This window comes from Dendrobates tinctorius, unplaced genomic scaffold (genome assembly GCF_039654945.1).
Source record: "Dendrobates tinctorius isolate UK_male_01 unplaced genomic scaffold, ASM3965494v1 ptg000205l, whole genome shotgun sequence".
NCBI classification, from domain to species: Eukaryota; Metazoa; Chordata; class Amphibia; order Anura; family Dendrobatidae; genus Dendrobates; species Dendrobates tinctorius.
This window is the reverse complement of record NW_027361872.1, coordinates 13295001-13308675: the sequence shown is the minus strand read 5'-3', so window position 1 is coordinate 13308675 and position 13675 is coordinate 13295001. Positions and strand designations below refer to the sequence as shown.

General features: G+C 44.0%; 1 protein-coding gene across 6 annotated transcripts in view; it reads left to right on the top strand.

The window, feature by feature from the left end:
• The window catches only part of WDPCP (WD repeat containing planar cell polarity effector), a 421800-nt gene that overhangs the window by 397577 nt on the left and 10548 nt on the right, over nt 1-13675 (top strand). For 5 of the 6 annotated variants that reach the window (XR_012222050.1, XM_073554051.1, XM_073554052.1 and 2 more), the window contains one exon: nt 7845-7924. Coding sequence is in view for 5 of the 6 variants with exons in the window: in XM_073554051.1 (XP_073410152.1) it covers nt 7845-7924 (80 nt within the window). In the remaining variant the exon portion in view is untranslated. Of the gene's footprint in view, nt 1-7844; nt 7925-10979; nt 11240-13675 lie in introns of those variants that run through there. The other variant, XM_073554053.1, reaches the window with a different exon arrangement.

Here is a 13675-nt window from a genome sequence, read left to right as displayed (position 1 = left end):
GAGGCCTCGCCAAAGCAGAAGGGGCGGGATAGATCTTTGTCCCCCTCCACCTCCTCTTCCTCTACGCAGTCCTCAGAATCCTCCTCAGACAGCGATATAGGCGGCCGTCCATGTTTCCCAACGGAGGACGTAGAAAAACTGGTCAAGGCCATTAGAGCTACAATGGGCCTTAAAGAAGAAAAAACTCCCAAATCATTAGAGGATGTAATGTTTGGAGGACTGGAGGAAAAGCGAAAGCGTACCTTCCCTGTAAATGATAAAATAAAAGCGCTAATTGACAGGGAATGGAAAAAGACAGAGCGGTCAGGGGGCTTACCTTCCACATCAAAGAGGAGGTACCCCTTTGACCAGAAGGACTCAGAAACCTGGGAAAAAGTCCCAAAAATTGATGGGGCTGTAGCCAGATCCTCAAAAAAGGTATCCCTACCATTAGAAGATTCTGGCGTGTTGAAAGACCCGCTTGATAAGAAAGCAGATGGGTTTCTGAAGCACATCTGGGAAGCTTCAGCAGGGGGATTGAAGCCAGCAATAGCCGGTACCTGTACCGCTCGTGCCCTCATGGTCTGGCTGCAACAAATAGAGGACCAGATCAAGGATAGAGTTCCTAGAGACGAAATTCTAGCTAGTCTAACATTGGTGCACGAAGCAGCGGCTTTCCTGGCCGATTCCTCTGCAGACTCCGCAAGATTGACAGCTAGAGCAGCAAGCCTGTCAAATGCGGCAAGACGAGCCCTGTGGCTTAAAGGATGTCCCGGAGATTTACCCTCTAAGCACAAGTTATGTTCCATTCCATGCGATGGCCAATTCCTCTTCGGGAAAAAACTAGAAGAGATTTTGGAGCATGCGGGGGATAGGAAGAAAAGCTTTCCCCGATTTCCAGGAGAACCTAAGAAGCAGCCCTTTCGGAGGAGGAGATTTAACAGGGGTCGTCCCCCGGGAGATAGAAAAAGCTGGGACTTTAAAGAAAAAAGAGGATCGGGCTATATGTTTAAAGGGCCCTCCACTTCCTCCAAAAAATCTCCCCAATGACATTGGGCCAGAGGTAGGGGGAAGGCTTTCTCTCTTCCTTTCCACCTGGACAAATATCTCCCCCAGTACATGGGTCCAAAAATAAAATTCATCCGTCCGCCCAGGCATACCTTCATAATAACACCCAGAAGGAAAGCCCAAGAGCAACAGCTGGCCCTGGAGACGGAAGTCTTGGGACTAGTGAAAAAACAAGTCCTACAGGAAGTCCCAGTGCAAGAAGAAGGAAGGGGGTTCTACTCCCCCCTCTTCTTAATACAAAAACCAGATGGCTCTTGGAGAACCATTGTCAACCTGAGGAGACTCAATCAGTGGATAGACAATTGCTCCTTCAAAATGGAGTCAATCAACACGGCCACAAAGATCCTGTTCCAGCATTGCCTCATGGCAGTGATAGACTTAAAAGATGCCTACTATCACATCCCAATCCATCGGGAGTATCAGAGATATTTGAGAGTAGCGCTCTATATCCAGGGGCAGGTGAGACACTACCAATACGCAGCCCTTCCGTTTGGCCTGTCTACAGCCCCCAGGGTATTCACCAAAGTGATGGCCGAAGTAATGTCTTTTCTGCGATCCAGGGACATAGTGATCGTCCCATACTTAGACAACTTTCTGGTAATAGGGAGGTCGGAATCCCACTGCACACTTCAAGTGAAGGAAGTAATAGCAACTCTAGTAGGACTAGGATGGATAGTAAACATCCCCAAGTCAAGGATAACCCCAGTAAAAGAGCAATCCTTCCTAGGGTTGATATTGGACTCCGAGCAACAACGCTGCCTCCTACCAGAGAGGAAAGTGACCAAGATAAGAGGCCTAGCTCGCACAGCAATACAAAGGCCAAATATGACACTGAGGAATGCAATGTCCCTTTTAGGCTCACTGACATCATGTATACCCGCAGTAACATGGGCGCAGTACCACTTAAGGCAACTACAGTGGGAAGTCCTGTCAGCGCAGAAACAATTAAAAGGGCATTTAGAAGGCAAACTATGTCTCTCAGTGGCTGTAAGAGATTCCCTGCTCTGGTGGACTGTAGAAAAGAATCTAACAGCTGGTGTCCCGTGGCAAAAACCAGTCGAGGACATCATTACGACAGACGCGAGTGCCACAGGGTGGGGAGCACACCTGAGATCCCATACAATACAGGGGACCTGGTCCTCACTAGAAAGCGATCAGAATTCAAATGTAAAAGAACTATGGGCAGTGGAAAAAGCCGTGAAACATTTCCTTCCCTTACTTCAGGGCCGCCACACCCGGGTCATGACGGACAATCAGGCAGTAGTAGCCTACATCAATCATCAGGGGGGAACGAGATCTCGGGGCCTCATGCAAATATCAGATCTACTCTTCCAGCTAGCAGAACAACATCTGTTATCCATCACAGCATTGCACATAAAGGGGGCAGAAAATATACAAGCAGACTTCCTGAGTCGCAGGCATCTAAGACAAGGGGAATGGTCCCTAAACTCCCGAGTCTTCCAACAAATAGTTCAGGCCTGGGGCAGACCAGAAATAGACCTGTTTGCTACCGCACACAACCGGAAGGTCAGGAAGTTCTGCTCGCTAAATCCAAGGGAAAACCCCTTCGCAGTAGATGCCCTACAAATACCCTGGAAGTTCATCCTGGCCTATGCATTTCCCCCGATAACAATGATCCCAGTAGTAGTCAGGAAAATCAGGGAGGATCGGGCAAGAATAATTCTTATAGCTCCTTTTTGGCCGAGAAGGCCTTGGTTCTCCCTTCTGAGGCTCATGTCAGTGACAGATCCATGGATACTACCAGAGACTCCAGACCTGCTTTCCCAGGGACCAGTGGTCCACTCTCAGGTGAAGGGCTTCCATCTAGCAGCCTGGAATTTGAGAGGGCGCTACTGAGTCGCCAGGGATTCTCTCCAGGGTTAGTCTCCACCCTGTTGAAAAGTAGGAAACCAATAACATCCCAAATCTACGGTAGAACGTGGAAAAAGTTCCTAGACTTCCTGGGGGAACCTTTAGGGGATGCAGCTCCATTGGGACCTATCCTAGAGTTCTTACAGTCGGGGCTGCAACTGGGGTTAGCCACTAACACACTCAAAGTTCAAGTCTCAGCTTTGGGGGCCCTATATAACTGCAATTTAGCAGCCAATAGGTGGGTGTCCCGGTTCATTAAGTCCTGTGGCAGGTCAAGGCCGGTCATTATCCCAAAGATACCACCCTGGGACCTGAACCTAGTTTTGGAGGCTTTAACCAAAGATCCCTTCGAACCACTACTAGAGCTGTCACCAAAGCTACTTACACTTAAAACGGTCTTACTGGTAGCCTTAACGTCAGCCCGAAGAGTCAGCGACCTACAAGCTCTGTCTATATGTCCTCCTTATACACAGATCTTGGATGACCGAGTGGTTCTAAGACCAGACCCGGCCTATCTCCCCAAGGTAGTCCAAAAGTTTCATAGGACTCAGGAGATCTCCTTGCCGTCGTTCTGTAACAATCCCAGAAACCCGGGGGAGCAAAAGTTCCATACATTAGATATAAGAAGAGCCATAATACAATATATGTCAATAACTAGTCAGTGGAGGAAAGATCAGTCCCTTTTTGTAGCCTTTCAGGGTAGTAGAAAGGGGCACGGGGTAGCTAAAAGTACCATTGCCAGATGGATCAGGGAGGCCATTATGTTATCCTACTCCGCAAGTGGCGCTCCGGTTCCAGAAGGCATCAAGGCTCACTCCACCAGAGCCGTGGCTACCTCCTGGGCAGAGAAGGCTGAGGTATCGATTGAGCAAATTTGTAAAGCCGCTACTTGGTCCTCACCTTCCACCTTTTTTAAACACTACCGACTTGATCTGTCTTCCTCTACTGACCTAACCTTTGGTAGAAGGGTGCTGCAAGCGGTGGTCCCTCCCTAAGGTGTCTTATTCTACAAAAGTCTCTCATGTGTGCCGTCATGGGAGACGGGAAAACACCAAGGTTACTTACCGGTAGCCGGTTTTTCCGGAGCCCATGACGGCACCTGTATATTCCCCCCCTTTTTCACTCCTTTGGTGTGCACTTTAGTTTGGGTGTTTTTTAGTTAGATATAATGTGGTGATAGTTTTACCATGTGTACTAACCCGGGGGGCCTCTCATACTCTGTAAACCAACTGAAGCGAGGGAGAGGTACCACCCTTTTATCTTCAGTAGGGTTCCTGTCCTGACTGGGCGGATCCCCTCTCTCATGTGTGCCGTCATGGGCTCCGGAAAAACCGGCTACCGGTAAGTAACCTTGGTGTTTCTGAGAGATAGCAGATAAGACGGGAGTGGACCAGATGTTCCAGGAGTTTAGAGATGAAAGGAAGATTAGAGACAGGTCTATAGTTAGCGGCAGAGTTTTGGTCGAGGGATGGTTTTTTAAGTAGTGGATGTATGATGGCATGCTTAAATGAGGAGGGAAAAATACCAGAAGAGAGAGAGGTTAAATATTTTAGTTAGGTGAGGGGTGACAGCAGGGGAAAGGGACTGGAGGAGATGTGGCGGAAATGGGTCACTGGTGCAAGTAGTTGGGCGAGAAGATGCAAGGAGCCTGCTTACTTCTTCTGTGACTGGTTCAAAATCAGAGAGTGAGCTAGATGCAGTGGGGGAGGGAGGACAGTGCATGGTATGAGGTGAATGGGAGATAATTTCCTGTCGAATCTGGTCAATTTTTTCTTTGAAGTAATTGGCCAGATCGTCAGCTCGGAGCTCCGTGGTTGGGGCCTGTACTCTTGGATTGAGTAGAGAATGAAAAGTGTCAAGGAGACGTTTTGGGTTATTGGACAGTGAGGTGATGAGGGTGTTGAAATAGGTTTGTTTGGAGAGGTGAAGGACAGTGTTGTATGTTCGAAGCATAAACTTAAAATGGATGAAATCTTCATGTAGATTGGATTTTCTCAACAGACGTTCGGCGCACCTGGAGCACCGCTGCAGGAAACGTGTTTGCACCGTGTGCCAGGGCTGTCGCCGTCTGCGTTGTGGTGTTCTATTTATAGGGGGTGCAAATTCATCCAGGGCACTTTGAAGTGTTTCATTGTAATGCTTCAATGCAGAATCAGGACATGAGAGGGAGGAGATAGGGGCCAATGAAGACTGCAAGTTCTTCATAAGTTTCTGGGTGTTAATGGCCTGTATGTTTTTATAAGTCTGGACAGTGGGGGTGACCTGAGCGGCCTGGCAGTTCTTGATAGAGAATGAAAGAAGATTGTGGTCAGAGAGCGGGAGAGGGGAGTTTGCAAAATCATCCACTGCACAAAGCCGAGAGAAGACCAAGTCGAGGGAGTTTCCGTCTTCATGCGTTGGAGAATTAGTAAGCTGCGAAAGGCCAAACGAGGAGGTTAGAGATAAAAGGTGAGTAGCAGATGGGGAGAGGGGAAGAGCAATGGGGATGTTGAAATCTCCCATGATGAGGGTAGGGATGTCACAGGAGAGAAAATGTGGAAGCCAAGTGGCAAAATGATCCAGGAACTGATGGGAGGGGCCGGGAGGACGATACACCACCGCCACTCGCATGGAGAATGGGGTGTAGAGTCTGACGGCATGGACCTCAAAAGAAGGGAAGACTAGTGAGGGTAGTTGAGGGATAACCTGAAAGGTACATTTTGGTGATAGGAGCAGACCAACGCCTCCACCTGCTCTACTGTCTGATCTGTCTGAACAAACAAATGTGTTTTTTTTTATTATTGTGTTAATACGACTGGGGCAAAAGGGGGTGATTTGAATGTTTATATTTTTGTAAAACTTTTTTTTTTTCACTTTATACTTCAGTATTCTCCTTAGGAGACTTGAAGCTGCGATCATCCAATGACTTGTGCTACACATAGTAGAGCTGAAGCCCTGCTATGTGTAGCAGAAATCATCTCCTATATGAGTGCTAGCCATGGACCAGCGTTCATGGGAGATCTGCAATGAGCAGTACATGGGGTCTTCTGCAGACCCTTAGCTGTCATGCCCACCCATTGGTGCCCCACGATCATGTGACGGGCGCTGATGAGTGGGGTCTCTGACGCGCATCTGCTTTGCCACTGTCAGAGATGGACAGCAGCTTTTAACATGTTAAACGTTGCGTGTGGATCGCGATTCCTCCCACAGCTGTTAGGGGCACATGACAGCTGATCAAATCAGCTGTCACGGGCCAGGAAAGATGGGGCTCAGCGCCGGAGCCCGCAGCAAAGGGAAGGACATGACATATGACGTACCTATGAGTCACAGGGGGGGACGCAACCCATGATTTACCTACACGTCTTAGGTCATGAAGGGGTTAAAGAGCGAGAACCCATGTCTACAAGAGACACTTCTATTTTGCCCTTTGCTTAAGGATCTTTGGCTGTTCTATGTGCAAAGTGTATGTGTTATGTTCTGTTACTGGCCTTGCATCCTGACCTTGATTCTTGTCTGCTGCCTGCCCTGACCTCCTGCATGGCTACCATATTGAGCAAACTCTGCCTGCCCTGGCTTCCTGTTTGTCTAACTACTTATCATGAATCACAGATTGGCCATAAGTTTTGCATTTTATTACCAATGGCTGTTGCTATCAATAATAATAATAATAATAATCTTTATTTATATAGCGCCAACATATTCCGCAGCACTTTACAGTTTAACAGTTTCAAAACACAAGTCATAAGTAACAACGTTAACAATACAATAATTGAAGCAAAATAAGACGAAATGAGACAACCCTGCTCGTGAGAGCTTACAATCTACAATGAGGTGGGGGAGATACAGAGTACAGGGGTGAATTTACAATGGTGTATTTACAATGACGGTCCAGCCATCTTGAGGGAGTGAAGGATGGATGGAGATAGTGAATGGGCTACACAAGCACACTTACACAGAGAATTACTTTGATCAGTGAACGTGATAGGCCGCTCTGAACAATTGTGTTTTGAGGGAGCGCCTAAAACTGTGCAAATTGTGGATAGTCCTGATTTCTTGGGGTAGAGCATTCCAGAGGATAGCAGCAGCACGGGAGAAGTCTTGGAGTCGGGAGTGGGAGGTACGGATTAGTGCAGAGGTTAGTCGAAAGTCATTTGCAGAGCGCAGCGATCGGCTAGGCCGATAGACAGAAATGAGGGAAGAAATGTAAGGGGGTGCTGCACTGTGGAGAGCTTTGTGGGTGAGAACAAGTACTTTGAATTGGATCCTATAATGAATGGGCAGCCAATGTAAGGACTGGCGAAGAGCGGACGCGTCCGAGAAAAACTACTCTGAAATTAAGTCCTCGGAGGAAACCTGCAGCAAACAGATTCTTGTGTAAGGTTTAAACAGTAAAAATAATACATTGGATCACTTAATTTTTCCTCCATATTTTAGCCCCATGCCAAATTTGTTGCAAATTAGAGGGTCCACGGCTACCAGGCAGGATCCTGGGGCGGGAAATGTTGTGTCAATCTTCCCACTAATTTCAAGGGAGAAGGGACATGACCATACTCCCACAAAATCTTGTTTAACTGTGGCACGCGCCAGGATTTACTGTGGTATTTATACATTGGCAGTGTTGAAGAATGTGTTGTTCATTAGTCATGCCCAAGAGATCCTGACCAGTTCTGAAATGAAGTCATACACATAATGACACAAAGAAGTCAAATGTCCATCGCTTTCACCTCCCAGCTGGACGGCGCATACTGACCATTTTGGAGCCATCATGCCCACAGTTGAGTCAGCAAATTGAATATGTTCAGACAAAACCCTGTGAGTCCTGACAAAGGGCAGATGAATGAAGCATGTCCATCACTCAGCACCGTAAACAAATTAAAAGACCTGTTTCCAATGATTGCCCTCTTTACTAAGATTTCTTTCTTGTATTTTTTCTTTTATTTCCGCAGACAATTAGTTCACATAGAGAACGAGATTGGAATTGAAGTCTACGCTGAATCTCTGAATAAAACACTACCTTGGAATCAGGGTATGAATCAGAAAGTGGATGTTAAATGCTTAGAGTGATGTAATTTATTACCAGGGGGAGCTGGGGAAGCATGCAGAGAGCAATGAATGAGGTGGATGTATCTTATGTAAGCTACACACAATGTGTGCTTTATCTGACATGGACCATGCCTTTAGAGATCTATCTGGCTATTACAGAGACACATTTAGAGCAGGCGGCACAGCACAGTGCGTATAAATTAAACTTACTCATATTTGTGCATGGGGAGTCTTGGAATGAAATGCGATGAGGTAGTCGCCTGTATTTTATTTTTTAACCATACTTTGCCCTTACGACTGAACATAAGCAATATATCAGCTTGACCAGACATACAATGCTCAGGGAAAGGATCCTTGTTTTATCTGGGATTTGTTTTTTTACATGTGCACATAAATCATACATGCCGTGATAGTGCCTAAATACACTCCTCAACATTTAAATTGCAGCACCAAAAATTAAAGGGCTAATTATGGAAATCCTACCATGCAAATGATGTAAAAATGGAAACAAAAATTTCAGAGGTACTCAATTTATTCAGTATCAAGTATAAGTGCCACATACGGAAATCCCCACACTTAAACACTTTGCATGTTATCAGTGAGGTTATTAATGGTTATCTAAAAAGCATCAAAATCCACTGCTGGCAGCTCACTTTGCTAATACCGACCAATGGCGTCCCAGATGTGCTTGAAGGGAGACAAGTTTAATGACACTGCAAGCCATGGTAGCACAATTAGGCCATGCAGACTTATCATAGTAGCACCTTCAACAATTGGACTGACATTGTTTTGTCGAAAACAGCTCCTTTGACACTTTGGAGAAATCGCCGTACCACTAATTCAGCTACCAAATGAATGTAATGTCGGTCAGTTAGTGTACCTGGAATGAAGACTAGAGAGGTCTGACTGCTAAACATTATGCCAGCCCACACCAAAATTCCTTGAGTAGGACTGTTGTGACATTTCGTTGTGAAAGCCTCTTCATGGCATTGCCCACTTGGTCTCTAAAGGGAGAACTGAAGCTTTAATGAAAAAATGTAGGCCTATCCTCTTCAACGATTAGTCCCACTTTTGTCCTGGATAAAATGATATGCAGAGATAGGTCTAGAGACCATGTGAGAAATGCCATGAAGGGGCCTTAACGAGGAATTGTCATACCGGTCCTACTCTCGGGATTATAGTGTGCGACCCCAATAGTCTTCATTCCAGGTACACTAATGAAGTGTTACATTGATTTGGTGGTAGCTCCAGTACTATGACCATTTCTCCAAAGTGTCCCAGAAGCTGTTTTTCTACATGACAACACAATGCCATATGTTGCTCATTCTACTTATGAGCAGCCTGCATAGCCTCAACATCCTGCCTTGGTCTGCAGTGTCTCTGGACTTGTCTCAAATCGAGCACATCTGGGACGTCATTGGTTGACATTTTCAAAGGGAACTGCCAGCAGTAGATTTTGAGAATTTGTATACCTAAGTGCATTGAGCTCAGCAAAGCATTCTGCAGACAACCATTAATAACTTAATTGATAGCAGCCAATGCGTGCAGGGATTTCGGTTCATGCTGCTCATACTGGATACTGAATATATGGAGATATTTTTAAAATTAATTTCCATTTTGTAACCATTTGCATATCATTAATACATCTATTGTTTTTATTTTTTTTAGCCGTTTTCAGAGAATATGATGACACCAAAACTTTTTCTCCACTCATGGTTAGTGGTTTGGTGAAGCCATTAATTGTCAAACTACTGTGTTTTCTCTTTTTAAATCACAATGACAGCCCAAAACATCCAAATGACCCTGATCAAAAGTTCACATACTCTGGTGATTTTGGCCTGATAACATGCACAGAAGTTGACACAAATGGGTTTGAATGGCTGCTAAAAGTAACATCCTCACCTGTGACCTGTTTGCTTGTAATCAGTGTGTGCATAAAAGCTGAGTGAGTTTCTGGGATCCATACAGACTTTTTCATCTTTCATCTAGCTGCTGACGTTTCTGGACTGTGAGTCATGGGGAAAGCAAAAGAATTGTCAATGGATCTACAGGAAAAGGTAGTTCAAGATGCACATTAAGTAGGCACTTGAAGAATAATGGGTTGCATGGTCGAGTCGCCAAAAGAAAGCCATTATTGCGCAAATGCCACAAAATATCTCGCCTACTATACGCAAAACAGCCCAGAGACAAGTCTCAAAACTTCTGGAAAAAGGTAATTTGGAGTGATGAGACCAAAATTGAACTTTTTGGCCACAACCATAAACATTACATTTAGAGAGAGGTCAACAAGGCCTATGATGAAAGTAACACCGTTCCTACTGTAAAGCACGGAGGTAGATTGCTGATGTTTTGGGGATGAGTGAGCTACAAAGGCACAGGAAACTTGGTCAAAGTTGAAGGAAAGATGAATGCAGCACGTTATTAGCAAATACTGGAGACAAATTTGCAATCATCAGCCCGGAAGCTGCGCATGGGACGTACTTGGACGTTCCAACATGACAACGATCCAAAACACAAGGCCAAGTTGACCTGTCATTGGCTACAGCATAACAAAGTGAAAGTTCTGGATTGGCCATCTCAGTCTCCTGACCTCAATATCATTGAGCCACTCTGGGGAGAACTGAAGCGTGTAGTTCTTGCCCAGGAATTTACAGGAACTAGAGGCTTTTTGCCAAGAAGAGTGGGCTGCTTTACCATCTGAGAAAATAAAGAACCTCATCCACAACTACCACAAAAGACTTCAAGCTGTCATTGATGTTAGAGGGGCAATACACGGTATTAAGAAATGGGGTATGTAATCTTTTGATCAGGGTCATTTGGATGTTTTGGGTTGTCATTATGATTTAAATAGAGAAAACACAGTAGTTTGACATTAAATGGCTTCACCCAACCACTAACCATGAGTGGAGAAAAAGTTTTGGCGTTATCATTCATATTCTCTGAAAATAGGCCAAGAAAGCAAAAATTCTTCCTGGGTATGTAAACTTTTGAGCACAACTGTATATTTGTAGACTGTATTTTTTACTTTTTTCCACCAGATCTATGGGAGGACAATATTTTCCTCCAGTTTGCTGTAACATGCAGTATTGTACATGGCAGGAGAGGAGGAGGTGTGCAGGTTTCATAAAGATTGATGTCATGACTCCGCCTTGGTTCCAAATGCAATATAGTTGCTGGAGTATAATTTTGAAAGCAACATATTATCTAACAAACGTAAAGAAAACAGTACATTCTGAATGTTGAAGATAGTTATATATTTATACAGTATATTACAGTATACTTTAATTTACAGATTAATTAAATCAATAAAATAAAATAGAAACAATAAAAATATGTTATATACTGTATTGTATAAGGATTCGTTTACAACAGTGTAATTGCTTCTGTTTTTTAACCGGGCAATAACGATGCTGGTTTTATTTTCCAAAAAGTAAATTTTTGTAGATACGTATGCTGTATTTCCTATTATTGGCCATCTATGAGTCCAGGCCCTTGTGGTTTCCCTTTCATTCAGTACAAGAGTAATAAACTTGGAGGAAAAGCTTGAGAATATGTTCGTGTAGCTGAATGTGTAGCTCTGAAGAAAAATAGACTGGAGACATGAATGACCACTTAGAGAAGCTCTGGTAGATGGAGGTAAAGTGCAGAAGGTGTCCCATGTTTAGAGCAGAAATCCAGTAAGCCACAGGTCTCCCAGCCGCGTTTGTCCTCAGGGTGTTCCTGTGTATCCTGTTCTATGTGCAGTGCAGAAATCCTGCCAATATCCTCTTACGGAAAATAACCTTGTTGTGTCTGCTAACACCATACACATATTATCAACTATAAAGTCATAGTTTGAAGTCAGAATAATCTTGCACTTCAAAAATGTTGTTTTTATAAGCTTTATGTCATTCGGCAAACACAGTATATTGACCTGCTCCCACTTTCAGCCAGAAAAGGGAAGGGTGTGTTATCCACAGCTCCCATGTCGGTGTCTACATCCTGTTCATGCATTGACAACTTTTCATTTGCAAGACTAGCCTTTCAACGTCTGCTGTTTATACTTGACATTTTCTACAGTAACATTTACATTTTCAGATCAAATACATTTACTACCTTGTCTTTTATAATTCAGGATGGCAGCCACAAAATAATATCATACCAGTCTTGTGTCATACGGGAGTGTGCGTTCACATTCAGTATAGTCAACCATGTTCAGAGCCATTAGCTAAAAGCAGAGACCTAAGGCTTCCATACCTAGTTGTTGGCTGACCCATCTGCTAGTTCTCCTAGATCCCTCATACACAGGAACCCTCGGTCGTTGGTAATTCATTGTGCTAATTCTTCTCTTCTCCTACAACTATTGTGGAAGAGTCAAGAAGACACCCTACACATCAAACTGTCAGCTGATCCCACCGATATTGGAGGGTTTGGGCAACTTTAATCTGTTGTATAGCTAGTATTTCACCTGGGACAAAAGGATCAGATCTTTGCTTCTATACTTTGGCCAATGCAATATGGTAATGGATTACAACATTCTTGAACTTCTTTGGGTACGGCTAGTCTAAAACTAGTCATAGGGGAGCAAAGATTTGTCTACAATCATTTCATTTCCAACTTAATAGTATGTTTCTTACATCTGAAAAATATTAGAATCATTAACAAAAGTGAACAGGATTTCCTATGGCAGCCAGAATCTCAGATTCCTTGGCCAACAACCCATTTTAAACAACTTATTACAGATAAACTGGGAAAGATGAAGATGTAACCTGTTACACACTTTTCTGAAAGGTCTATTACTCCTTTCAGCACTCTCAAATGAAGTGTAAAGACCGCCATACACGTTAGATTAATATATACTGGTTGAACAGTTGTTTAACGAAGAGTCATAATCAGCGTCGGACTGGAACACCTTGGGCCCACCAGAGAAAATCATTCTTGGGGCCCACTATGTAGCTGCATAGAGTTAAATACCAGACCACCAATTATGTGGTAAAACACGCTAATATCCGGGTATAATATAAGGTTGTACATGTCTTAATTATGTAGCAGGAGTTGGGGTAGCCCCCTCATAGAATATAAAGCAGCCCCCTCACATAGTATAATGCAGCCATCTCATAGAATATAATGCAGCCATCTCATAGAATATAATACTGCCCCCCTCATAGGGTATAATGCACCCCCTCATAGGGTATAATGCACCCCCTCATAGGGTATAATACTGCCCCCCTCATAGGGAATAATGCACCCCCTCATAGGGTATAATGCTGCCCCCTCATAGGGTATAATACTGCCCCCCTCATAGGGTATAATACTGCCCCCCTCATAGGGAATAATGCACCCCCTCATAGGGTATAATGCACCCCCTCATAGGGAATAATGCTGCCCTCCTCATAGGGTATAATGCTGCCTCCTCATAGGGTATAATGCTGCCCCCTCATAGGGTATAATACTGCCCCCCTCATAGGGAATAATGCACCCCCTCATAGGGTATAATGCTATATAGATATATAGATATAGAGTTAGATAGATATAGATAAAAAGATAGATGTAGAAATAGATAGATATAGAGATAGATAGTAGATAATGGATAGAAAGTAGATAATGGATAGATATAGATAGAAAGATTCATAGAGATAGATATAAAGATAGATATAGAAAGAAAGATAGATAGATAGATAGATCGATAGGTAGATAGATATAGAGATAGATAGAAAATAGATAATGGATAGATAGATAGATATAGAGATAGATA